At 43.8% G+C, this 26,599-nt stretch overlaps 5 protein-coding genes across 7 annotated transcripts in view; 4 read left to right on the plus strand and 1 right to left on the minus strand.

Moving 5' to 3' along the window:
- Positions 1-5,432, plus strand: part of LOC308118093 (growth hormone receptor-like) — a 28,345-nt gene extending 22,913 nt beyond the window's left edge. The window contains exons 5-9 of one of the 2 annotated variants that reach the window (XM_080477333.1): positions 649-827; positions 925-1,069; positions 1,764-1,854; positions 2,059-2,128; positions 3,520-5,432. In XM_080477333.1, coding sequence (XP_080333459.1) covers positions 649-827; positions 925-1,069; positions 1,764-1,854; positions 2,059-2,128; positions 3,520-4,314 — 1,280 coding nt within the window. In that variant the 3' untranslated portion in view covers positions 4,315-5,432. The remainder of the gene's footprint in view (positions 1-648; positions 828-924; positions 1,070-1,763; positions 1,855-2,058; positions 2,129-3,519) is intronic. The other variant, XM_080477334.1, reaches the window with a different exon arrangement.
- A 361-nt stretch (positions 5,433-5,793) lies between these two features.
- On the plus strand, positions 5,794-12,800 carry ccdc152 (coiled-coil domain containing 152; the record flags this gene model as incomplete). The annotated part of the gene is made up of 8 exons (XM_080477616.1): positions 5,794-5,856; positions 7,156-7,261; positions 8,032-8,100; positions 8,415-8,524; positions 8,578-8,713; positions 10,002-10,129; positions 11,194-11,289; positions 11,686-12,800. The coding sequence occupies 8 exons, from the start codon at positions 5,794-5,796 to the stop codon at positions 11,893-11,895; spliced, it is 918 nt and encodes a 305-aa protein (XP_080333742.1). The 3' UTR covers positions 11,896-12,800.
- Positions 12,801-14,300: 1,500 nt separating this feature from the next.
- Positions 14,301-19,177, plus strand: nim1kb (NIM1 serine/threonine protein kinase). Of its 2 annotated transcripts, none has more exons than XM_080477284.1 (4): positions 14,301-14,722; positions 15,629-15,883; positions 17,023-17,291; positions 18,219-19,176. In XM_080477284.1, the coding sequence occupies exons 2-4, from the start codon at positions 15,631-15,633 to the stop codon at positions 18,975-18,977; spliced, it is 1,281 nt and encodes a 426-aa protein (XP_080333410.1). In that variant the 5' UTR covers positions 14,301-14,722; positions 15,629-15,630; the 3' UTR covers positions 18,978-19,176. The 2 variants fall into 2 exon arrangements, with proteins under 2 accessions (XP_080333410.1, XP_080333409.1); XM_080477283.1 differs by having other exon boundaries at positions 14,315-14,722; positions 15,603-15,883; positions 18,219-19,177.
- Positions 19,178-20,221: 1,044 nt separating this feature from the next.
- Positions 20,222-21,952, minus strand: LOC308117827 (growth arrest and DNA damage-inducible protein GADD45 gamma-like; the record flags this gene model as incomplete). The annotated part of the gene is made up of 3 exons (XM_080476965.1): positions 20,222-21,391; positions 21,496-21,703; positions 21,810-21,952. The coding sequence occupies 3 exons, from the start codon at positions 21,950-21,952 to the stop codon at positions 21,278-21,280; spliced, it is 465 nt and encodes a 154-aa protein (XP_080333091.1). The 3' UTR covers positions 20,222-21,277.
- Positions 21,953-25,753: 3,801 nt separating this feature from the next.
- LOC308117463 (growth arrest and DNA damage-inducible protein GADD45 gamma-like) lies at positions 25,754-26,388 on the plus strand (the record flags this gene model as incomplete). Its single annotated transcript, XM_080476365.1, has 3 exons — positions 25,754-25,854; positions 25,963-26,170; positions 26,275-26,388. The coding sequence occupies 3 exons, from the start codon at positions 25,754-25,756 to the stop codon at positions 26,386-26,388; spliced, it is 423 nt and encodes a 140-aa protein (XP_080332491.1).
- Between the last annotated feature and the right edge of the window lie 211 nt (positions 26,389-26,599).

Consider the following 26,599-nt stretch of genomic DNA (forward strand, 5'->3'; position numbering starts at 1 on the left):
GAATGCATGAGATAAGGTTTGTTCATATAAGTTTATCAATGGTAGTCTTGTCAAACTGTGATTAAATTCAGTATATATACACTGTCTGCCATATGTTGCCACCCCTCAACGATTCCTGCCCCCCTCCCAGCACCCCATGAGTATTTTTCTACATTTTCCGACTCTCCGCATTGTCTGAACTGTTGCTACTGCACATGTGCACCAGGGCCGTGGTAACTAGTTCTTCTGCACCCAGTCCATAGTCTCCTGGAACTTGGTAGTTTTATACTTGAGTCATCAAAATAGCAGTACAACTTGATCGTCTGTCCATACGAATATCCGTGCTCTCGCCATTGTTAATGTTTATAGTGCATCATTCTAAAAACAAACAGCACCTACTAGTGACCCACCATGCTAACTACGTCATTTTCAAATGTGAAACTTTTCTGAAATGAAAACGCAAGAACCTGAAACATTGTGGCCTTGGACAACACTGAGCTTTCATCCTTGTCGAGGTTCAACATGACATCAGTGGTGGATTTTAGTAAACCGTTTTGGAAAGAATTCCCAAAAGCAACAAATGGGAGACTGGACAGTTGACCAGCCTCCATGACTCTCTGCTCTGCTTCTGTAAATAAACTCACACTAAAATGGTTTCCTGTGCTTCAGTGCAACCAGATCCGCCGATCAACCTGAACTGGACGCTCCTGAACGTGAGCCTCACTGGATTGTACTACGACGTGATGGTGAGCTGGAAGCCGCCGGAGTCTGCAGACGTGGAGATGGGCTGGATGACACTGCAGTACGAGGTTCAATACCGAGACGTCAGCTCTGAGCTGTGGCAGACGGTGGGTGCTTCCCTTTTTTCATTGCAGACATCTTATCAGGATATTGGATAGATGTGTCTGAAGGAAAACAGCTGTTTGAACTTTCTCAATATCACAGGTCGACCTTGTGAAGAGCACACATCGTTCCCTGTTTGGGCTTCACACCAACGTGAATCACGAGGTCCGGGTGCGGTGCAAGTTGTTGGCAGGGAAACATTTTGGAGAGTTCAGTGACTCTGTGTTCATCCACATCCAATCCAACGGTAAGCTCACCTCAACTCCTCCAGACTAATGGGAATTATGGAGGAAGTTATGATGCTTTTATAAATAGTTTTCAGCTGTCACTAAAACAATTACACCTCATTTACATGACAACATATCATGTGAAATCGCATCGCTTATGTGTTTTCATCTCTGAAGTTTCACATTTACACAGCAGAAATGCTGAAAATGATGTAGTTTTCATATATTGGGGCCACTAGAGGGTGCTGTTGTTTGTAGTGAAACCACACGCGTGCGTAGACAACAAGCTATAAACATTAACAATGGCGAGCACATAGCCATTCATAAGGACAGACAATCAATATGGATTGCTATTCTGGGTGACTCTTAACTCTAATTTTTCTAAAAGTTCTACCTTGGAAACAGTTTTCAAAAAGTTTTCAAAATAATTTTTAGTGGCTCCGAGCACTGTTGTCATGTACACAGACCATCAAAACACAACAAAAGTTTTGCTTTTTCACTTGAAAATGTTGTGCAAATGGGCCCATAACGGCCTCAATATTCTTGCCTATAATTACCTAACAGCTCCTCCTGGATGACCTGTGGGTGAAACCTGTGGAATGTTGTTGTTTGCTGCAGCAGTTAAAGTGTGAGAGATATTGAAATGCTTGTTGTTGGTGTTTCATGTTGAATGAATTGAGGTTAATGTGAGTTTATTCTTATTCTTGTCACTAGTTCCCAGGTTCCCAATGGTGGCTCTGCTTATATTCGGTGCCTTTTGTTTAGTGGCCGTCCTGATGGTGGTTGTCATATCCCAACAAGACAAGTGAGTACTGCACAAACTGCATCATGTTTATCTGTGCTCTTGGCTGATAAGGGATCTGTCTGAGCTCGTTATTCGTTACACAGGGTCAACATTCGAAAGCCTTGAATATTTCTTTGTATCTCTTGCGTGGCACTGAGATCTGATCTCCAGATTTCCCTCTTGTGCTTTATGTAACCGAGCATTTTCCTTCTGTTTTTCTTCCAGGTTGATGGTCATGCTTTTGCCTCCTGTTCCTGGACCTAAAATTAGAGGAATTGACCCTGAACTACTGAAGGTACTCATGTAGTTCACTAATATGTGGAAAACTTGCTCGTACAATACCTCAAGGTTAGATAGAAGATTTATGGTGATTTGAAAGCAAGCATAGCTTCTTTTAATTTTGTTGTTCTCAGCATCGTAATGTTGTGAATTTATATACTGTGCAGTATCGGACCCGAAAATGTGATCGGTATCGGTGCATCCCTGATATAAACAAAGCTCACTGAGAAAAATTTCATATATAAACAAATGGAAAATATTGATGTGATCCAGTATTTTCTCTCCTTTGGAACAGGCTGATTGTAGTTTTAGTAGTTTTGCTGTTTCTTAAATCTTATGGCGCTTTTCAACTAGTCCCTACTCGGTCCAATTCCACTCGGCTCACCTTTTCCATTACGTGTTAGAACTTGGTACCACGTACTTTTGTAGTACCTCCTCGACCAAGGTTCCAAGCGAGCTGAGGCGAGTAGACAAGTCAGGAGAGCGGCTCGTTCGACCTGCCATTAATAAAACTCTTATCACAACAAGAAGGCTCACAAACAGAGATAGACGCACAGAAATCAACCCCAGCCGGAGCTCGACACAGCGACCCGCTACGACTACCGGGAGTTCTCCGAGCTGATGGCTACCCACCGATACCACCGGTGTTTTGGATTAACCCATTTCCCTGTAAACAAGGTGACCAGCTTCCTCAAGCGACCTTTGTCACAGCGGCCCGACCAAAATCTGGATCTGTCCTGGCGAATGCCGTTTAACCACATTTCCATTAAAGTTTAAAGTATCGTACTGTTTGTGTCTTATTTTAACATCAGCTACTAATGGCTGGTGGCAGAAGTCACCAGTTAACAGGGGCACCAGATAAACTAAAGCACCTGCAAGTGAAGCACATCTTGACAATTAAGCATGATCTCATTCAAACAAAACAATCCACAATTTGTAGGATTAATAATTTGAGCTGATATCCAACACGGAGTTGTAACTCTACTCTTCCAAAACCATGTTCGCTCCACATAAGGAGATACAATTTCCATCGGGGATGATTACTTGTGCACGACGGGGAAAAGCTCTGATGACTGCCCACGCCGTGGTGGTACTTTATTATAATGGAGAACGAACGGAACTGAGATGAGTCGGCTGAGTAGGTCCTGGTGGAAAAACGCCATTATTGTCATTTTATCTGTCTGAAGATTAATGGAGTGGTCAGATTGTGCAATGAAGTGAAGCGTTGGTTATGACGTTTCTGACAGTGTAAGAAAATGATCTCAGGCTCGGCTGTCTTTGAACCTGTCTCATCTCCAACATAACACCTCAGAATTTAAGCCACAATCAAAGATTTGTCATAAAGTGAACCGGCGTCGTCACTCACCACCTGAATGTGCCGTTTTTTTCTCCTCCTCTCTCTTACAGAAAGGGAAGCTCCGGAAGCTGACGTCGATCCTGGGCGCCCCCCCTGACTTGAGGCCGGAGCTCTATAACAGCGACCCCTGGGTGGAGTTCATCGATCTGGACATCGAGGAGCACAACGACAGACTCACGGACCTGGACACCGACTGTCTCATGGACCGCTCGCTGTCCTCCAACTGCTCCCCGCTCTCGCTCGGCTTCAGAGACGACGACTCGGGCCGCGCCAGCTGCTGTGAACCGGACCTGCCTAGCGACCCGGAAGCGTCGCCTTTCCACCCTCTCATCCCAAACCTGACGCTCGGCAAAGAACCATCCTGCCCGACCTACTCCGAATCAGAGTCCTTGGTCCAGACCACTGAGGAGCCGCCCGCACCGAGCAGGGAGGCGTTGTACGCCCAGGTGAGTGAGGTCAGGGTGTCCGGCAAGGTGCTGCTGTCACCTGAGGAAGTCCGAAACAAGAAGAAAGACAAAGAGTTTCAGCTGGTTGTGGTGAACCCCGATCACAAAGACTACACCTCGGAGCTCAGCGCAAGCAAAGCCACCCCAAAGTTAGCAACGGGTGATCTGAGGGATTCCTGCCAGACGGGAACAGAGCAAGAAACCCGTGAATCGGATGCCACCCCCATGTCCCTGCTGCCCCCCGCTCCGGTCTACACGGTGGTGGAGGCCGTCGACAGACAGAACAGCCTCTTGCTCACGCCCAACTTGACACCGGCTCCACATTTCATAATGCCAAAGACCATGCCGACACCCGACGGCTACCTGATGCCGGAGCTGCTCGGAAGCATCACGCCATGAATCATTCAAGGCGGCGTGCAAATAGAATAACAAACTATTCAGATCAGTCTTCTGGGATGAGTCTTGGAGGTTCCTGCCATTACTTCTACCTCCTCTCACCTTTACCGTGGGCAGTGGGCACACAAGAATGTTTTAAGCTTGTTTTGGAAAGGGAATCTTTCAAAGAGAAATCTGTCTCAGTATTATAGCTTAAAAAACAGAACTACTTGTTACACAATTGATTCATTTTTTTTGTCACTAGGGGTCAGAATTGTCAAACTGCATGTGAACATATTAAAACCATATGAAGCTGTATTTTTTTTAACCATGTTTGACAATTTAAGCCCTAACTGTATTTGTGTTTAAGCTCTGGTCTGGTGCCCATCATCTAAAACAGGTGTCTTTTAAGCTGCTAAATGTTTAATGTTCTTTTCCAGCTTCGTTTTAATTTTATTTGGTGTAAAAAAGCTTAAACTGCCTTGTTTTTCCTGAATTTCTTGTGGTTTTCTGACTACGAGTGACACTTTCCACAGTATTGATTGAAAATATTGTAAAGTATCTTTAAATTACTGTGTAAATATTTGTACATTTTGTACATGTCAGAATATTTTTGAGAAAATAAAAGTTATATGTGATATACATCAATCCATCTTCTATACTGCTTAATCCTGGGCAGGATCACAGACTATATGTAATATACCTTGAAAAATACAAACATTTAAAGCTATCAAGGATATTTCTTGGGGTTCAAACTCAAAGTGGCACAATAGAAATATTATTGTAATCAATCAAGATCTCAATAAATCTTTAAGGCCCTCTCTGAGTCAGCACATTAAGTCTTTATCCCCCCAAAAATGAGGCCCGTGCTGTTTGTTTGAGGATGATATGGGATGTCTTACTGTGCAGCTGCGTATTTCAGAACTAATGAGAACATAATAACATTGCTTGGTAGTCTTATGTGCAGTTTGTTTGTGCATTGATTGAAATTATTCTTATTATTTTTTTAACTATAATTTCTGGGACATTTGTACTTGTAAAGCAAGTTTAAGCTCTGTGTTAAGAGGTCATCAGTGTTAAGCCTGTACAGCTATTGCGTTTCAACTGTAAGTATTGACAAATAAAAACTAATTCATACTTTTGATTGTGTTGTCTGTTTATTACTGTTACTTTGTTCAGCGCATCGAGATTATTGAATACATTTACTTTATTAAATAAATTGACGATAAATAAAAATAACCTAGTCAGTTTATAAATAATGGATCATTGTGACAGTGCCATTAATTTATCTTTTTGAGGTTTAAAATGTTTTAAATTGGAAGAGGGAGCTCAACCGACACGCATACGTAATACGTAATGACGTCATGCGTCAGCAAAGTAGCCAATTAAAGCTAGCCATATGCAGTCTAGCCTGTTGCATTATTTTACAGCATTAATTAATAGTGTCAGTTTTTGTTTTTACAGGTACTATTGCATATATTTGCTGTGTCTATTTTCAGGAAAATGACAAAGTCCAACTTTGTTGACCTGGACAGTTTTATGGAGGAGTTTGTTCAACTAGAGCGGGTAAGTGATGCTAACAGGTGTTTCGGATAGAGTGGTTTCCCTGTTAACGGGTGACCGTCTTCCTTTAGCCGCCTTTGTTGCTGGTCGTAATAGCAGATATTAAAAACCTGGCGAACGCTGTTTAACCAAATTTACAATACAGTTTTCAACCTTTGGTAATCTTACGTTATCGTCTGCTATTACTAACAGCAGAAAGGGAACTCGGTTACTAGCCAACAGGGAAACCGGCTCATCCGAAACACCGGTGAGAATATTTGCTATTAGATTAGCCTTCAAAGTAACTTTACGTTAATACACAAATACGGCTTAAAATCTGGTTGTGAATGTGGGAGATACGTTCTGTCTGATGCTGACCTGATGTGTCTATTATTTTTACAGCTTTTGAGCTATTTAGATTTTTAACAACACGGCTCATTCAAAGCTAGCCTCACCTAGCCTAGCCTGAAAGTTATTCTTATATTAAAGCTGGTAAAGGATATTATGAAAAGTATTATTGCGTATATTTTCTATATTTGTAAAGCAAAACAATGGCTTAGAGGAATGCTTTAGTCTAATGACAAGTTTATAGATGCTTCTGGTATAAGAATAACAATATTGAAGTTGTTTAAAATGTATTAGGTAAGGCCTTCAATAAGCCTAAGAGTATATTAATTCAGATTTTCATATCCAAGACTTAAATACTCGTTAGGATGTATTCAACTGTCGATTTTCAATTTTCACAATCCTGTTCTATTTTTATTTTTATATTTAACTGTACTGACCCACAAAGTGAAAATGTGTAAAGTGAAAATTGATTCACAATTAAGCTCATGAGACATCTTTATGTATTTTGTACCAAAATGTTTATTTAAAATTCTCTGTGTTGAGATTGTAGTCATTTTCAGTAGTAATTGTTTTGCGAGAATGTAGACATTGTCATCGGGGATACTCTGCGCCACAACAAAGAAAAACGTAAATGTTTAAATTTAAGGGTTATTATGGCACTATTTTACCGGTCCGGCTCACTCAAGATGAATACTGTACTGTATGTGGCTTCTGAACTAAATAGGTTGTTAAATCTGATAAATGTCCATGCTTTCTATTTGTTTTGCACTTTTCAATTGAAATACCTACCAGTTTGTATATTTTAATTAAACCAAAAGAGAGAAACAAAAAAAGTAATGAGGAATGAATCAATTAGGAGCGATAGTGTTGACAAACGATTCAAACCCAGCCAGGATTATTGACGTTTTGTATAAATACTATAAAAACATTCAGTCTGTCTATTTGTGTATGAGCAACTTTGTTTTTGTCCGACAGAAAGTGAACGAGATCTCCGGTCAGAACAGCATGTTGGAGGTGATGGTGGAGGACACCAACAGAAACATGAAATACTTGGAGAGCAAAGAGAAGAGTGTGGCTGAGGGTGAGTTTTCTGCTCTCGTTTCGTGTCAGCGTGTCTCCTCCTGGTGGCGATGCAGCTGAAATACAATCATCTATTCACTGATGTTCAAGATCAAGGGTGTCAAACATAAGACTTGTGGGCCAAAGATGGTCCACAATAGGTGCCAATCTGGCCCGTAAAATCAAAAACATTTATAAGTTATCTAGGAAACTTGACTAGCATCACATTTTGACAATTTTTGGGATAATTAAGAGTCATCAAGAATTCAGAATCAGTTATTGACTAAAGGAATATGAAAGTTAAATAGATGTTTTACCATATTTGACTAGAGCCAAATTGCAACAGCTATAGGTTGTACACCTAAAGAATGTGAGTTGATGAAGCTTAAGATCTGCAGAAATGTAAGTGTGCTCAGTTCAGTGGAGTTGCAGCAGAAATACATTTTTATGTTAAAATAGATTAATGCAACTTAGTGAACTCAGATGTTGTCTGAACTAAGATGAATTACCTTTCCGTCCACGTTCTCCGCATGTCAGCATATTTATCCAATCAGAGGGAGCCTTGCTGCAAAACAGTCCCTCCCACCAGGTACATGTGGGTGTGTCACAAACAAACAAAAATGACCTGGCCAATCACAGCTGATGTAAATAAGGGATGAGGAGAAACAGCACTGACATTAATGTCAAGTAAGGTGTTTGCATGTTATCAAAACCTTGCCCCCTGCTGCCTTTACCCCCTGTGTTGAGTTCACTTTAGTCTGTGAGCAGTCAGACTGTGATGGTGTGTTGCAGAGAAAGACTGCCTCCTGGTGGCTGTCAGCAGACTGCAGCAGACTCTGCAGGAGCAGTGCAACCTCAGAGGTAACCGTACCATCACCTTAACATCACCTTATATTATTATGGTACGGTAATGGTAATGGTTGTGTTGTGTTGTGTTTTTGTTGTTTATTTCATGCAGTTGGTAGTTCATCTAGTTTACTTTAGTTTATTAGTTGTAAGTGAATAGATTGCTCATCTTTATTTTTGTGTTTCCACTGAACATTGGATAAAGATTTAGTAAATTGTGCCGCAGTTTGCTTAAATTAACCAAACGATCCTGATGTTAACGACTGAACACTAAATAAATGCACATTCAGTCTGTAAATGTGATCAACGATACATCTGTGGTGTTTCAGTGGAGAACGAGAGCCTGAAGAAGGATTTAGCGGCAGTGAGAGAAGACAGTGAGAGAACAGCGGAGGTAGAAACACAAGGAGGAAACCTGCTGGATTTCCGTCTCCACCCTGTAAGTGCCGCTCCAGGATACGCTTGCTCAGTGATGACTTCAGCTCTCGGCAGGTGGCGCAAGCGGAGCTCCAGCGGCTGCTCCGTAAGCTGGGAGCAGAAGAAGAGAGACACCAGAGGGCGCTAGAGGCTGTGAGGCAGCAGTGCAGGAGGGAGGCGGAGGAGTCCCGCTTAGAGGGCATCAGCAAGCGTAAGACCGTGGTCCAGCTCCAGTTACACACACACACACACACACACACACACACACACACACACACACACACACACACACACACACACACACACACACACACACACAAACCAGCGTCAGCAGCCGAGCTGACGTCACCTTCAACCCAAATTCCTTAAGGAAGTTATTTCGTCTGGAGAGAAGTGGACTAGTTTCACTGGGATCAACGTTTCCTACTTTACTCGTCCTTCTACTTTTTTGGCTCTAGTAATATAGCTCTACTCACTCTATAGAAAGGTCTCCTCTGCAAGTGTTTGGATTTTTAATAAATGAATGTTTATGTTTAATGACTTTATTTCCAATAGGGGCACCTGTTTGTCTGTGTAGTTGATCTGAGTGTGCAGAGAGCATGAATTTTTCTCTTTAAGGCTCAGAATCACATAATGAAGTGAAATGGCCACTAACCTGTATCCCATCATGCATCATCCTGAATACGAAATACTGGGAGGACAAGAGAGCAATTAGTTATCATGTCAAAGACATTAAGATGTAGACATTTCTTTATATATTTTAAATTAACTTTAAGATATTACAACCATTTTAATAAAAACTACTTAAGCATTTTATTTGCATTCTTATAAAAAAAATGTTGGGCGGTTTTTGATTAACGTTTTGATTTATACTTTTCAGTATTTATAATTTTTTTCAAGGTTTTAGAATTTAGTAAGAAAAAATTATGGAATTTGTTTGCTCTTTTTCCATTTTTTTATTACCTTTTTTATTTCTTTACTTTTTTATCAATTTTATTTATATTACTTTTTATCTATTTAGCATTTTTATTCATATTTTGTTGTCAACATATTTATGCTTTTTGTATTTTCAGCATATTTTTTTTAACCTTTTTTTAAAAGTTTTTTTTTTTTCGTGCATATTTTAGTCACACTTTGTCATCATTTATTTTATACTTTTATTTATACTGTTTGTTAGCATTTTGATTGATGCTTTTCTTCACGTTTTGTTGTTTCTATTTACTTTTTTGTATTTATATTTTTAAAGGTATTTGTTGTCATTTTGAAAGACGATTTCATTTATACCGATGTTAACACTTTATTAATAAATTAATACAGACAACTAAACGTTTTCTTTGATTTTGTGCTAAAATAACAGTAAATGTGTACATTTATTCCTTTTTTTTTTTAATAAAATCAATTATGAACTACTTTGAATTTGTAAGATATTATTATTATTAATACGACCTGTGTGCATGCTAATCTGCCGCTGCTGGGCCTCACGGCTGATTTGTTTTTAGAGGAAGCTAAAGAAGCTGAAGTGATGAAGCTGCTGGAGACGAAGGACGCAGATCTGGAGGAGATGAAGAGGAGGATGAAGGATCAGGAGAGGGAGAGGCAGAGTGAACTCCTCAAGCTACAGATCGAGGTGAGAGACAGACGTCGGCCTGATGGTGGTCCTTCACTGGGACTGTGAGGAAATGTGGCTTTTTAAGATCATCAAGCTTAAAATGGGGTTTTTTTTCAGTTCGTTGATTTAGTTTTTGAACCTTTAAAGTAAAGAGATTGTCTTATATTTAAGAAATAATCACAGATTAAAGTTATTCCAGTGTTTTTTTTACAGGACACGTCTCCCACATTGTCAAGGATCCTCTAAAGGTGCAATTCTACAAAAAACAATAGACTGTAACGGAAAAAGTTTTAGTTTTAAAAGTTTTTTTCTGCACTCATATAAACAGGAAAAAAACATCCATCCATCCATTTTCTTCCGCTTATCCAGTGATAACATTGCTGGTTAAAAAATAAAGGGATTTTTATGTAATAAAGTAACATGATTTTCTGTATGTTTGATTTTCATGACTTAAAAGATAAAATTGTAAAGAATAAATAAAAAAAAAAGCGTAGGACATTTCAGTTTTTGTGTCTTAAATCTGTAAATATGAACGGTGGAGTTCTGAGGCTGTTTGTGAAATATGTAAACCAGCGGTGTCAAACATAAGACACAAAGCCATGCTGTCAGGGTGAGTTTGTAAAAACACCCATAATGCCACAGCCAGAGGAGACACTTTTTGGACATATATTTTGGCAGTAAATGCTTGGTTTAGTGAAAATATGGACATTTCCATCATGTTTATTCTGGACCACAACAAAGAAAAACCTTAAGGTGTAAATTTAAAGGTTATTATGGCACCATTTTACGAGTCTTGGTAACTCAAGAAGACACTGGGCTATATGTGGACCCTGAACTAAAGTGAGTTTGACACCTCTGATGGAGACAATAAGATGTGATTAAGTCTTAATGTCATTCAAAAGGGAGAATATGAAATCATCTGCTTGTTACCTCATGGTTATCTCATTGGTATTGGAGAGGCCAGCTTTGATTGTACTCTGCAGAAATCTCTTGTATTGTATGTTACTGTGTCAAGACACTTTTTTAAAGCAGTCATGACAGTATCGTTTCCTTCAATGGTGTTTTTTTCTATGTTTTCTCAGTTTGGTGCAAAGTTGGCCCGAGTTCAGTGGAACCAGCAGCCGCAGCAGCCACAACATCAGGGCTCCCAGCTGATCCCACAGAGCGTCTTCAGGAGGGTGAGCAGAGCTTTTTACATCATGTCATCCTTTCCTTTTGCTGTCGCAGAAGTTTAGAATTAGAAAAGGTCAACTGGCTGTGAATCTGTGAATGTCAATGGAGGCCGCCATTGTTGTAATTGTCCATCTCGTCGCGCATGTGCAGAAGAACTATTTACTCCAGCACATGCATTTTCCTCCATTAACATGAAGACGGAGTGTTTTCAAAGCGTTTCCATGAGAACGTCGCTGGAGCTTTTCAGCATTTCTTCCCCCATTTTCATGGCGATGGTATTTTCTAAAAGTTCCAGCGGTTTTCAGAAAGTTTCATTTTCCCAGATTTCAGTTTATGCACGCTATGCGGGTGGCTCTTTCCTCTTTTCTAGTGTGTTTGTTTTTGTGTTTGTGTTTCCTCAGAAGCTGCAGGTCTGCCAGGAGGAGAAGAACAAGGAGATTGCGGCTTTGCGTCAGAGAATCAGAGAGCTGGAAGAGAACCAACTCACCAGCTTCAACAACAACAACAACAGCAGCAGCAGCAGCAGCAGCAGCAGTCGCCTGAAGAGAAGACGGCTCTCGTTTCACCCTGCCACTGAATCCTTTAACGTTAACGAGCGAATGCAGAAATAACTGGGGGCCGTCTCTCTGACCTTGCTCGGTCAGTGGCGTGCGTTCTGCACCGTCATGCTCGGCTGCTGCTCGCAGGTGAGCGGCGCTCTGAGAGCACACGCCGACACATGCTGTGCTCCTGTCTGCAGCTTTAATCCAATTAGCAGCGAGGAGGTGCGCACTTCTCAATGAAACACCACACTGCAAGGCCAAAGCCATTCAGGGAATTACTGCGCATTATCTCATTCAGCGCAGGCGTTTGACTCCTCCAGTGTCTCAATACTGATGCAATGCGCTGGTTTTAGGTAGGCCTCAAACATAAACAGTTAACATGTTCATCTTTTCTATATTTAGTTTGACAGAGGGTCTGTTTGTTGTTCTCCAGAACAAAGATTGGAAAAAAGGTGGGAAACGTCTTCCCGGCTCAAACACGAGCTTTTTCTCAGGGAACCGAAGTCTTCCCATCAGCAGTTTCAAACATTGATGGCTGCTTTTGTTGTATCTTGTTGGATAAAATGTAGTTTAGGTGTTTTAAGTTGATCTTATTTCTTGTGTAGCTGCAGTTACTTTGCAGATATGTTTACTTACTTGTGGAGCTCCAACCAGCAGTGTTTCTGTAGGCTCGGCTACAACATGAGCGAAGAGAAGAAGCTGGTGTCGTTGTTCTTGTGGGTTTGAGATTGTTGCAGAGAATAACCACTGACCAGTAAAGGTTCATTATATTTACACTTTTTATTTGGTAAGAGAGTTTTAACTGTTGAAAATGACTTCTAGGATTTCTTGAAGCCTCACTAAAGTTGCTAAATGTTAAATGTTTGGTCACTCCTGTTATCAGTTTGATCCTAGTAACTGGTTTGTATTAGTAAGAGTAATGTAAAATGTGGAAAAAGTCAATTGTCGTTTCTCCTAATAAACACCAGCCACGTAAGCTCATGAATCATTTTCTTCCCACTAACATCCAGATTCTAGATCAGTGGCGACAAACACATTTTAGTTCAGGAGCCACATTGAGCCCGATTTCATCTTGAGTGACGGAACCAGAAAAATAGTGCCACAAACACATTGAAGGTTGAACTCTATAGTTTCTTTGTCGCGGCTCACAGTATACGAAAAAACCCAAAGAAGTACAACTGAGCATGACTTCAGTTACAGGATTAACTGAAGAAGACAATACAGTTGTAGTAACTTCAATCGTTACTTGGTTTTCCAGTGACTACTGGACAAATCCTGCTTATTGAAGTATTAATATTGAACTTGAACTACATTGGGCTCATGATTTGATTTGACATGTTCACCTCGTCTTTGCATGACATGAAAGATAATATATATACATATTTTAGATATATAAATTATATATTCTAAACTGATATTTTGGTCATTTCATATGTAATAATGCCAATAATCTTAAGTTGTTACATCACAGATGGATTTCACCTATAAATAGTGCTTTTCCGCCCCTTGAGCAATCTCCAAAGCACTTTACATTGTCAGTCACACAAGGACACTTTGAGATGTGAACAGATTGGGAATTGAACCTGCAACATTCCGATTGAGAGACAATTCACTCTTACCAACTGAGCCACAGCCGCACCTGAAGGAGGAGCATTTTTTTTTCTTCTTTTAAATCTGCAATACCTGCAGCTGGTTTTATACTAAAACATTAAATAAAGCTTTTTTTTTTAGGTTTTATGCAGTTTGCTTACCAAGAAAAAGAGGTACAGTTGATGGGATGGTCAGAATATTGGTTGATTTAGTATACAAACAGCAGTTTAAAATATATATATATATTTTATTACATTGATTGGTTTTCTATTCTTTATCTGTCCCAAAATGGGGAATTTTCCATTGTTGCAGCAGGAAGTGGACAGTAATAAAAAACAATATGAAAAATGTTTAAAACCGTAACAATGCCATAGAAACAAGATCATAAGAGTGACAGTATTGTTGATGGTGATTGGATTGGAAGTTATTATTATTTATACACAGTATAAATAGATAAACAAGACAATGACGGGCTTTATTACATTCAAAATGATTACATTACATTACATTATTAGTTAGTATGCTTTATTGGTTATGATAAAACGCAAATCCCTTTGTCACATGTCTGCATGTATTTGGACGACCGTCCCCCCCCCCCCCCCCCCCCCCCCTTCTCCTCAGCTCCTCCTCAGCTCCTCCTCAGCTCCTCCTCACAGGGACGGGACACCTGAATGAAGCGGCTCGGCCCTGTGAGGCGCTGACCTCCCGCGCTCTAATCTCGTTATCTGTGCTGTTCAGCCAGCGTCTAAAGGGGAACACAACTAATCTCTATGGGAACATTGGGTAATGCCGTTGCGTAAGGGTTCGTCTTCACCGACGTCAGGAGATCAGGCCGATCCGTGCGTTTCCCCTCATGCAGGTGCTTTCTGGGAAACCCGCGTCCCGATGCCTCGTCCTGCACACGCTGGAGACAGACGCGCTCACGCTCGGTCTTCGGTGCGTTTACGGCCGCGTCTCCGCCGCATGCCACTCACTTGAAGGGTCGAGCTGCAGGATTAGAGTTCATGATCTTTTGTCTCTGTGATTAGGAGAGGGTGAGGATAAGAAGGGCTTCAGACAATGACCACTTGACCCCCCCCCCCCCCCCCCCCCCCCCCCATCCTCCTTCCCTCCTCCGCCCTCCCCTCCCTTCACCTGAGCTCCTGCACATCATGTCCTGCAGCAGAGCAAACAGCAGCTTCACCATGAGCGATTTCTTCACCTGATCATGTGAACCTGAGAACTTTTCTCTGGCTCCCGCCCGGCCAAAAGACGAGATTTTGATTGGAGGTATTTTAATGGAGTCTTCTTGCAATTTGGAAAGTTGGTAAGAACAGATTTTCAAGTTCATTCTTCATTTCCTGTGTTGCAGGAAAAAGCTAAAACATACAGTCCTGCTCACCATTTTTGGCACTCCTTCATTTTTTGCATAACCTGTATAATATCTTCATTAAGGAATGGAAATGTAACCGCCTTATATATTCGGTGTCTTTTCATTGGATGTCTAAAGTGATTTAACAAAGAATGCATTTTTTTACTTGCTTGTATTTTATTTAAAAGAAGAAACTGAAAACAAATCCACCTCGTGCAGCGATAATGGCAGCCTTCTTTAATATATTGTTGCAGTGATGACGTCTTCAAAACCTTTCCTCTAACCATCTTTAAGTTTCAGCTTTTATTTTCTTCAACTCCTTTGCAGTTTGTTCAAGTTCTTCCAACGTTTGCAGGATTTTTTTCACTCCAAAGATTTTCAGTTGGATTGAGATCAGTTAATATTATTGTCCCTTTCAATTAGTCCTGCTTTGTTTCTGCTTCGGCTCTTTGTCTTGCTGGACGACTCATGACCTTCGACTCAAACTAAGATTTTTTCACTCGGTCGGACATTTTTCTCTAAAGTGTCTTGATAATCCTCTGATACGGTCAGGTCTCCCAGCAAAACAAACTGTTGGTGTGAATTGTCAAAAAGCTCTATTTTTGTTTCATTTGTCCACAAAACGTTCTCCCAGGAGGATCGTGGTTTGTCCAGGTACTCTGGCAACGATCAGTTGTTCCTGTTTATGTCTTTTCATTTCACGTTCTGTGCTTAAGCTTCAGGGGTGCCAATAATGGTGAGCGGGACTGTATGTTCATTGAAACTTGATGATGCCGGTTTGGCAAAATCAGGTTTAAGTGTATTTATTCACATGTGGTGTCCCATGTTGTTAAAGATGACCGTGTCTTCGGCGCGCTGCAGAGATGCCCGGGGGTCAGTACCAGGTGACGAGCGCCAAGTTCCACCACAGCCTCTACAGCCTGACCGACGACGAGGACTCCGAAGGCCCGCCGCGCCTCACCCCCCTCCAGAAGCTCACCACCGACATGTGCAAGGACGAGAACACCATCAAGGAGCTGATCATCGGCCGCAGGGTGGGCTTCTACAAGGTCCGGGGGGAGATCGGCTACGGGACCTTCTCCAGGGTCAAACTGGCTTTTCACGCTCTCACCAGAGGTACATTGAAGAAGTTCTGTTCCCATCACTTCTCTGATTCTCCCGCCTCTTAAAGAAGAACGGCTTCCTCCAACCACATGCAGGATTGTGGCTTTATGAAGTTAAACTAGCAGAAACTCATCTCTTACTAGAACAAGCCACTCGGTAAAGAGCCGAGCTTCGCAAACTCCACATTTGTTTGCGGAACCTAACTAGGTAGGTCAGGTCGCTACGTCACTGTGTGAGGCACTGAGCAGGGAGCATCACCATGGCAACAGACGCTGATCTTCCCCATTAGGGGCCTTTCTCATCCGCTTTCTATAGGACATTTTTTCACAGTTGTTTGGGGATTTATTTGTAAACGGTTAGCCGTTAACATCCCATCTAATCGATTGGTCCTTGGACGATGACAAATGATCCCTGAACATTTTTATGCAATTCGGATGCATAGTTTTTGCAAAAATACATACATGCAAACCAATTGATAAATACATGCGGACGAAAAACATAACCTTCTCGTCCAACTTTTGTTGGCAAAGGTAAACATAAGACAATGGAAATATGAAATGTATCTGCACGGGGCTTTACTATCTTAGTGTTTCCATTAAATTAAACAGTGTTGTACAAATAAAATTGAATTGAATTAAATTGAGCATGGTAATCGGAGTCACTATAAACGCAACTTCTTGAAAACGGTTCCCAAGGTGGAACTTTTAGAAAACGCTCCGTCTGCATGTCGGCAGCGGAAGTACTGCCACAGCTCATGCACATCACAGGTGTAGAAAATCTGTGTATCTGCTGTTTCCTGGTAAATACGTTTTCAAAACATTGCCATATAAACGTGAAACTTTTCTGAAACGAAAACACAATCACAATGCATTGTCACCTGAAACACTGTCATGTCAACGCTCTGAAACGCACTCTTAGTCTCAGGTATTCTGTTAAAATGCTGTTTTAAACACTAAAAATGCAAAAAAAAAAATTTAAAAATTATATTTTTGAGCCACAGATTCGAGAATCACTGTGACGTTAAACTGAGCTAATTCTCGGACAAGATAACCTCGGCATGTTAGCACAGGATGATGACTTTAACCCCGTGCGGAGCAACAACCTATCTATGAAAGTCTTTCATTAAAAGTCTCTGCGTCCTTTCATCACAGACAAAGTGGCCCTGAAGATCCTGGACCGGACCAGGATGGACCCTCAGGCCCAGCGCCTCCTCTCCAGGGAGATCGGCAGCATGGAGTCGCTGCAGCACCCCAACGTGGTGCGTCTGTACGAGGTGGTGGAGACGCCCTGCCGCCTCTACCTGGTGCTGGAGTACGCCGGAGGCGGAGACCTCCACAACAGGATATGCAACGAGGGCAAACTGTGCGACAACGCCTGCAAGATCACCTTCGCCCAGATCCTGTCCGCCATCAAATACATGGTGAGAGACGAGGACGACAAGATGTTGACGGAGTGTAGGAGGGTGAGGGAGGAGGAGATTAATGGGACAATTGAACATTTTTAGACCTGAAATCACACGAAAGCAGCTTTTTAAAGAGAAATGTAAAAAAAAGTATTTTACATCGTGTCATTCAGTGTTTTCAGACTAACTTACTGAAGTCTTTACCTTCAAGTACGATAAACAGTTTCTTTTTCCAACTATAAACACTTAAAATGATGAAAGCACTTTGCAAAACAAGATAGTGAAAGAGAAAAGTTAAAACTATGAGGAAACATCAATATCAGTGAAACATGACATAAATACAGAACAAGACACAGACCAGAACTAGGAATTAGTCCCAGTTCAAACTCTGAGCTCCCACCTCATTTTAAAACTCCCACTTTGCAAACGCTGAGACAAACTGGTGACTGGTGTGACTTTAGGCTCCACGTTTCTCACAAATCCACAGATTTCACCTTCAGACTGATTTGAATTGTGAGAAGATTTTTATCATTCTATGTCAGGTAATTACTGCAATCTCCACACTGTAGGTCACTTTGTAGTTGTTTGGCTGGTCGTGTGACTTATATTAAGAAATATAAACTTTCATATCAGGAGTGTCAAACATTAGGCCAAAAGCCAGCACACGAGAGGCTCCAGTCAAAAATGGAAGAAAACAAGTTTAATGAAAACAGTTTAAACTTAAAGGATATTTATGGCACTATTCTACCGGTCAGTCAAGAGGACATCTCTCATTTATAACAAACTACACCGATACATATCATGTAGGACTCTCATGGAGGAAAACATTGTTGTTGTTCTCCACTGGGTGTTGTCAGTGTCCCGTCCCCCCAAAATGCAACAAAAGTATTTTGTTTTCACTGGAATACGTTGCAACGAGTCTAAAACGTGTATTTGACTCTCCAGCACAACATCAACATCATCCACCGGGACCTGAAGGCGGAGAACATCCTGTTCACTTCCTGCGGCTGCGTCAAGGTCGCCGACTTCGGCTTCAGCACGCAGGTGTTGAACCGAAACGTGGCCCTGGACACGTTCTGCGGCTCGCCGCCATACGCCGCGCCGGAGCTGTTCCGGGACGAGTGCTACCAGGGCCCGCCGGTGGACGTGTGGGCCATGGGCGTGCTGCTCTTCTTCATGGTCACGGGCACCATGCCGTTCCGCGCCGAGACCATGGGCAAGCTGCGGCGCTGCATCATAGAGGGCGCCTACACCGTGCCGCCCTGGGTACCGGGCCCCTGCCAGAGGCTCATCAGAGGCATCCTGAAGCCGGTGCCGGACGAGCGCTACGCCGTGGACCAGATGCTGGGTTGCGACTGGCTGCTGCCGGTGGAGTTCCCTTGGTCGCTGGTGCCCACCGAGCCTACCAGCCCCCTGCAGAGCCTGCTGGAGTTGGAGCGCAGCGACCTGGAGGAGGAGGAGGAGGAGGTGCGCGGCTCCCTGGAGGAGCTGGGCTTCACCGCCGAGCACCTGAGGAACAACCCGCTGAAGGACAGCCGCAGCCCACTCACCGGGGTCTACCGCATCCTGCTGCACAAGGCCCAGAAGAGGAGGGGCTGCGACTGCCCGCCGGTGGTCCGGGGCATGGTCCGAGACCCCAAGAGGGAGGGGCTGCGGGCCTACCGGGGTCTCAGACACACCTCCAAGTTCTGCGTGCTCTCATGACACTTGTTCTACTCACGGCCAACAACAAGGAGCTTCTTCTTCCTTTTTTTCATTTGTAGTTTTTAACAGTTTGCTGCCTTTTATAACGTCGTTTCAATGCAACTTTTTGTGTAAAACGTATGTAAAAGTGCCTGATAGGATACAACTAAAGTACTTGAAAGCACAAATGAATTGAAAATAAAACATTTTCTTTATCAGTGGTGGACCTCCGTTTCTCATCTGGGATCATCTGGGATCATCTGGGATCTGTCTCAAAACTCAGTCGTCATTCAACTCTGTGAGCTGAAGCCCCTACAGAGCTGAATCTATTCGGTATTATAAATGCGTACTGAAAACAAAGTTCGTCCCTACTCATTAAAACGGATCTCTTGTGCATGTTTTTAGGAAGAATCTTTTTAAAGCCAAATTGTCACAACCTTAGTTTAGTCAGATTATTTATGGAGAAATATAGAAAACGTTGAAAACAAAAATCTCTTTTCAGTTCATGTGAAGTTGTCAGTGAGTGTTTACAGGCTCACTGAAGTTTTATGAATAAGAGTTTTAAAAGAAAAAGCATCCAGCTTTGTGTTCGAGGCACATGACTGATTGTAGATGACAAACTCCAAAGTGTTGAAAGAGGGAGAAAGAGGAGCGGCTGCCTCCTGCAGATCCTCCATTGTTGTGACGGAGCAGGTGGCTGCTGCTGCACCCAAACAGCCTCGTCTCACTGCTTTGTGGCCTGTTTACCAAAGTTTCACCAAGTGCCTGCCAGTAAATAAAGGAGCCAGACAGCAGCTGGCAGGACACCAGATGACGCACGCACACACACGCGCACACACACACGCACACTTCTCTATTGTCCTCTCCAGCCGGTCCAAACCAGCCTCCTCCTCCTCCTCCCTGGCCTGACTCCTCCCAGACTCCAGCCTCCTGTCCTGGATGACCTCCGCCTGGAGGAGGCGGCAGATGGTGCGACGCGGCCGCAGAGACATCTGCTGACCCCCCCACCCCCCACCCTCCTCTGTGAGCCTAAACAATGGCAGCAGTGTGTGCGGACCTCTGGAGCTGACAGGCCTCGGAGCTCCTGCATTGTGCTCGGTGCTATACACATGCAGATGAGGCGCACAGGAGCAGATGACAGGCCTGAACGCCCCCCTTCATGCAAATCTGCTGAGTTTCCAACTTTGTGTCAGCCCACTCCCCACCTCCCTCCACCCAGGAAGAAAGTGAAAACACAACACAACACAGATTCTTACTTTTTTTTTCCACTTTTATTAAATCTTCATATAATTTCCATTGTCTCAAAAAGAATATATCACTGTTTTACCATTATTATGCCAACAATATTTAATTCATGTACAATTTCAACAAGTTCATCAGTAGATTTCCATGTTACAAAATATAAAAATAAGCAGATTGAATAACAGATCTTTCAGTTAACTTCAATCCAGTTAAACACAATCAGATGTTTACACGTTCTGGGTTAGATAATCAAAAATGAAACTTTCTGATGGTCTATTCTTCAATTCTTTTATCATGTTCAATTAATTTTCTTTACAAAACTGCTTGGAAAGTATGAATGACTTTGTTTCCAGTGTTGTTCCAACAATATTAAATTAATTTACAACTTGTCTTCAGCACATCCTAAAATGTTAATAAGTTCATCTAACAAATTCTCATTAAGTTAATTTTACCATCTTCTAAAGTGAAACCTTTAGAAAAAAAGTATTTTCTTCTTCTTTTTTTTTTTAAGTTTTAGAATAATAATAGTTTTGTCATCATTAAACTTCTAAAGTGAAACCTTTAGAGAATTAAGACAATTCTGGAAAGTGGGAAACATTTGGCTGATTGCAACTGTTGTTGTGTTGCTCAGCAAAGAGGTCATCGTTAAAAAGTCCCTTTTTAAGAAGTCCTCTTTCTTTCTCAGCACCGCTTCTTCTCCTGCTGCGCGTGCTTCCATGTGCGACATTTGCTCTGTGGCCGGACCACAGGACGCAGAACTCGCTTCTTCCTCTCCAAACCTCATCCGCACAAAGAATGAGGGTCGATGTGTCGCTCTTGTGGCATGCCCGACCTCGTTCACATAAAGAATGAGAGTCATCTTGGCATGGACGGGACAAGAGGCGACGGGTCGCGGGCCCGGTGGCCCCTCCGGGGGCCGGCGCCGCGCTGCCCTGGACCAGGCAGGAAGGGGGGGATCCTCCTCAGGAGGGTCCAGGAAGGGTGAGCAGAAACAGGCTCATCCTGTCCATCAGGATGAATATTTCCACGTAAGAAGCTGGGCAGCTTCAGAGCCAGGTGAGAGAGCCCGGTGACCCGGATCAGCGCTCGGGGAGGCTGATCTCAGGAACCCAGTCGTTCAGACGGCGGCTCTCCTCGCAGAACAGGTGCAGCTTCTCCAGAGAGGGGTCCTCCCAAGACCCGTCAGCGGGGTTCTGGAGACACAGGAGGGAGAGAGAGAGCAACGTCAGACTCCTGCTTCTGCACAAAGCAAACAGGCAAACGCCCGCAGGGTCGCTGCACCAGCTGCCGTACGTACCGTGATGAGGAGGCAGTGCGTGTCTTCCAGCTGCTCCGCCTTGTCTCCAACCAGCTCAGCCAGACGCTGCATGTCGCTCACTCTCACGATGCTGATGTCGTTGTCGAAGCAGAAGGACTGGATGAGGGTGAAGTGGATCTGCAGGGCGATGTCGCACCCGAACTCCTCGTCCGTCGCCAGGACGCAGAAGGACACGCTGTCCGGGTCACTGTGGAGACGAGAACAGCAAATTTAGACTCCATTCACAACGCATCCAGATAGTCTGAGCTTCAAAGCAGTGGGGTTTTTAATCTTCAACGAAGTTTCATACTTACAGATTCATAACTTTGGCGCTCTCGTAGACGCCCACGGTGAGCGAGTCGTTGTCTTTGGCCGCCACTAGCACCTCCTCCAGGGCTTGTCCGGCGCACTGAGCGCGCTCGCTGGGCTTTTGGATCAGGACCTCCTCGAGAGTCATGATGAAGAAGATATTCCGCAAAGAGGCAGAGCTTGATTTGAGAAAGAAGATTCGGAGAGAACAATCCGAGAGAGCAGAGTGTTTTCCAAGTCGGAGTGCCCCCTCTTTTATACCCTGCAGCTCGTGCGGCGCACTGAAGGCGCTGCGCCCTGATTGGCTGGCGCTGAATGGTGTATTGGTATGATAATGCTATTGTCACTCTGTGGCTCGTAGCAGATTGATGGGGGTCACGGAGCCACGCACGCGCCCCCCTCTCTGACTTTGAAACACAGCAGCCTGCATGGCCTCAAACTTTAATAAAATATATTTTATTGTTTCTATGCGAAGTTGCACAACATTCAATGCATCTTGCGCACTTTTTGCAAGTCTGCATGCATTCAAAAGAAGTTGAGCAAATCTAATCTATACAGAATTATGCAAAAAAGTGCATTGACCGCTCTCACTGTCTCTTTATAACCAACGGATGCTCTTGTACCAGCTTCAAACTTATACATGTTGAACATTATCAACCCTTTTTATATTATTTAACCGTTGTGTTGTTTTTGTTGACATTCTTTCCTTGTAGACATGGAGAAAGTGTGACGCTCTCCCTCCCCCATCTCCTCTGCAGCAGGAGCAGCAGCAGCAGCAGCAGCAGAGAAAGGGCAGGTGGATGATGCCATCTGTGGAGTAGTAGCTGGCCATAAAACGGCCTCATTGTGCGCCCCTCTATTATCACGGCCTGCCCCATACAAATGCAAATGACCAGCGCGTGCCAGAGCGCAGTGCGTGCTGCGCAATCTGCACTTGCTGGCCCATGCTGACCACGTGGCCATCAGCTGGCCAGAAAAGCTCTCTTTGGTTTTTTAATTTATTTACGCTGGGGATTTGGGGAGCCACATGGACGGAATTCTGCAGGACAGGCTTCTGAAGTTTATTAGAGTTTTGTTTTGTATTCCGCCCACAGGACCAACACATGCCCACGTTTAGATGTGCTTTAATTGCCCTGTGCAGCCTTCTCCACTTTAACGGGCAATTAAACTTTTACGCACGGATCAATTCATCATCTCTTACAGTTTATTTTTTGATGCAAAAGTTTCTTGCAGATTATATTTGGCTGCTTTGAGCATAGCAGTCACGACGCAACATTTACGCACGAGTCACGACTAAATTTAATCTCTTTAGACCTTTTTTTTAATGCTTAGATTTGTTTCTCGCTGAACAGATTTCGCCGTTTCGACTGTTTTTCATCAGTCACGAAGCAGCTTTTACGCACGGGTCTATACCTCTTGTTCCAGTGATGAAGCAGTTTATACTCAACATTTCCAACTTATTTGGAGCCATTTCATCTGCATAATGATCCACACGCACATCAGGCCAGGCCTGCTGCCACTGCTGCGTAAATAGGGGGGTGGGGGCTGTGGAGGGGGGTGGTGGAGACACAGGTTGGCGTGATTGATTCAGTGCTATTGTTCAGCGGAAGGCAGAGCGGCAGATGGAGAACTGTCGCTATGAGGGAGGGACCCCTCAACCCCCCCCCCCCCCCCATCCACCCCCCTCCTCTCTCCTAAACCTAGGTCAACCTCGACCCCAGGCCTTTGTCCACGAGTCTCCACATTCGCCAGGCTGTTGTCTGAGTTTTGATTAAATTTGAATGCCAAAGAGGAGAGCTTATGGTGCAAACTTTCCCCGTGTACAAATGTTTATCTGCAAAAAGATGCCAGGCGCCAAGAAGGAGATACAAATCTCCGTTTGTGCCGCAAACACCTGCAATAATGAAAGTGTTTGGTTAAACAACACTAATCTTATCATCGGCATTATTGTTGCAACAGAATGATGAAAGTTTGCTTGCCACTGTCAGCTGGTGCAAAGTGTTTTTATCTGCATCCAGCTGATAGAAAGTCAAACACGGTTCTATTTTTAGGGAAGATCGGCTTGCATGGCTGCAGGGCAGGCTCGTGCAAATCGATACGGAGCCTTTGTTGCTGCGCCACATCTGCCAGACGGAGGCCTCCCGGGCTGAGTGCGACAGGTGTTGGTGCTCAAAGCTCCTTTCTTGTGGTGACCTGCGGAGCTCCGCCACTGGCTGATAATGGAAAGTATCTAAAGCTGGAAAAGTCAAAGTGGCTCAGATTGCTTCTCCGTAAAAACACAATCAATGATAGGAAGATGCTCCAAGTCTTTGAATAAATCAGATTTTGCATTGCGTTTGTTATTAGGAAAATGTTTTAGAGTAAAAAAAAAATAAAAATCATAATGGAAACACAATGAATGGATTCACTGAATGCGTGATCTGCGCCCAGCAGGTGCTGCGTGACTTCCTTTGTCCCTCCCTCCCTCACCCCGCCCCCGCCCCGAGGGACAGATGGTATCTTCTGTGGGTGGTTACCACGGAGGGCGATGCGCACACGGAGATAAAGCACGCAGGCATCTCCAGATGCCACGCGCCGCCACTGAGGCTCGTCTTTACGGCGCGTGCCATCCTCTAATCTACAAAAAAAAAAAAAAAAACAATACAAAAGTCCATGCTGTGAACTTTGGGGCGAGTCGGAAAAGTGTGCCTGACTTCCAGTACCGTTGAATAGTTAGAGGGCAACTCAGCTCACTGTGGACCGAAGCTGCAGATTTATGTAACCAGAAACACTCGAGTCAATTAAAGCAATGCAACTAACAGTTCCGTTTCTCTTTCAACATCTGCAGACTTTATTCAACTCCATCATTTATCAAAGTTTCATACTGTTAACTTTAATAGCTCTGCATTTCTTGATAATTTAACTTTTATTCTGGTTTACAGCAACAAAGATGAAACAATAAAGTCTGAACATGATAAATGACACCGCACCAGAACCAAAACTAGACACCGGGCTTAATAATTAGAGCAAATCTCAGTTCACACCTTCATTTATAACCAGCTGGAGTTGGGTTTCGCACAAAACAGCACGTTTCAAGTGAAAACGCTTCGTTTTTGTTTTTGTTTCAGAAAAGTGTTGCGTTAACAAGGCAAGGTTTTGAAAATGACTATTTCTGTTTACACGGAGATAGCAGAAATACTGAAAATAGTTTGCGTTCTGGAGGCAAACATTGTTGTTATTGTCCATCTACTCGCACATGTGCAGAAAAAAACTATTTACTACAGCCGCGATGCGACGATGCACTGATGAGCAGTAGCAGCGTTTCCGCCGTCCACACGGAGACAGAGCAGGAGCATTTTTGAAAAGTTCGCTCTTAGAGTGTTGCATTGTCACTGGCTCCGAGCACCGTTGTCGTTTTAACCAAAACACAACAAAAGTTTTGCGTTTTCACCTGAAAACGTCACATAAACAGGCCCTAAACAGATTCAGCTGATTTACTCAACTTGGTGACTTTATTATCGTTCAAGAGCGAGTGTACACAGGTAAACAAAGAAACGGGACACAAAGTAGAAGGATTTTGTTTTTCTCTCTATGCCTGTAAGTACGTAGTAAAAGTATCTTGAAGCAGCTGAAAGGGAGTGACCGGTGGCTGCTCGTTTGTCCAGCTCTTTGAGGTCTTCCAGCTTGATCTCCTGTAAGTGTAAAAGAATCATTTAGAGGCCAGAGAGTTTCTACATGTCATCCTTTCATGAAGTGCCACCCCCAACTACTTTCTAAGAGTTTTCTATAGGCACGCGTCCCCAAGGATGGGGAGGGGGCTGCTGGTCTGTTGTGGCCATTGTGCAGTAGAGGCCAATCGGAGGCTGAGCGTGTGCCGGCTCGGCAGTATAAAAGCTGGCAGGCTGTTGGACGCAGCACACACACTCTTCTCTGGACTTTCTCCACACGTCACCGGCTCTCTTCCACCGTCATGCAGTCTCCTGGAAAATCCCTGAAAGAAGCTCTGGTCTGCGCTCAGAGCGAAGACCGACTCACTGTCGGAGTCTACGAGAGCGCTAAAATCATGACCGAGTGAGTAAACCGAGCGTCGCTCAATGACTTTGTCTGGTTTTCAGTCTTTAAGACGACTTAGACTTAGAATCAGTATCTAACAGGAAGTGACCTTTCTTGTCTCCACAGTGACCCGGACAGCGTGTCCTTCTGCGTGCTGGCAACGGACGAGGAGTTCGGGTGCGACATCGCCCTGCAGATCCACTTCACCCTCATCCAGTCCTTCTGCTTCGACAACGACATCAGCATCGTGAGAGTGAGCGACATGCAGCGTCTAGCTGAGCTGGTTGGAGACAAGGCGGAGCAGCTGGAAGACACGCACTGCGTCCTCATCACGGTACGTACGGCAGCTGGTGCAGCGACCCTGCGGGCGTTTGCCTGTTTGCTTTGTGCAGAAGCAGGTGTCTGACGTTGCTCTCTCTCTCCCTCCTGTGTCTCCAGAACCCCGCTGACGGGTCTTGGGAGGACCCCTCTCTGGAGAAGCTGCACCTGTTCTGCGAGGAGAGCCGCCGTCTGAACGACTGGGTTCCTGAGATCAGCCTCCCCGAGCGCTGATCCGGGTCACCGGGCTCTCTCACCTGGCTCTGAAGCTGCCCAGCTTCTTACGTGGAAATATTCATCCTGATGGACAGGATGAGCCTGTTTCTGCTCACCCTTCCTGGACCCTCCTGAGGAGGATCCCCCCCTTCCTGCCTGGTCCAGGGCAGCGCGGCGCCGGCCCCCGGAGGGGCCACCGGGCCCGCGACCCGTCGCCTCTTGTCCCGTC

This window comes from Lipophrys pholis, assembly GCF_963383615.2.
Source record: "Lipophrys pholis genome assembly, chromosome: 12".
Lineage (NCBI taxonomy): Eukaryota > Metazoa > Chordata > Actinopteri > Blenniiformes > Blenniidae > Lipophrys > Lipophrys pholis.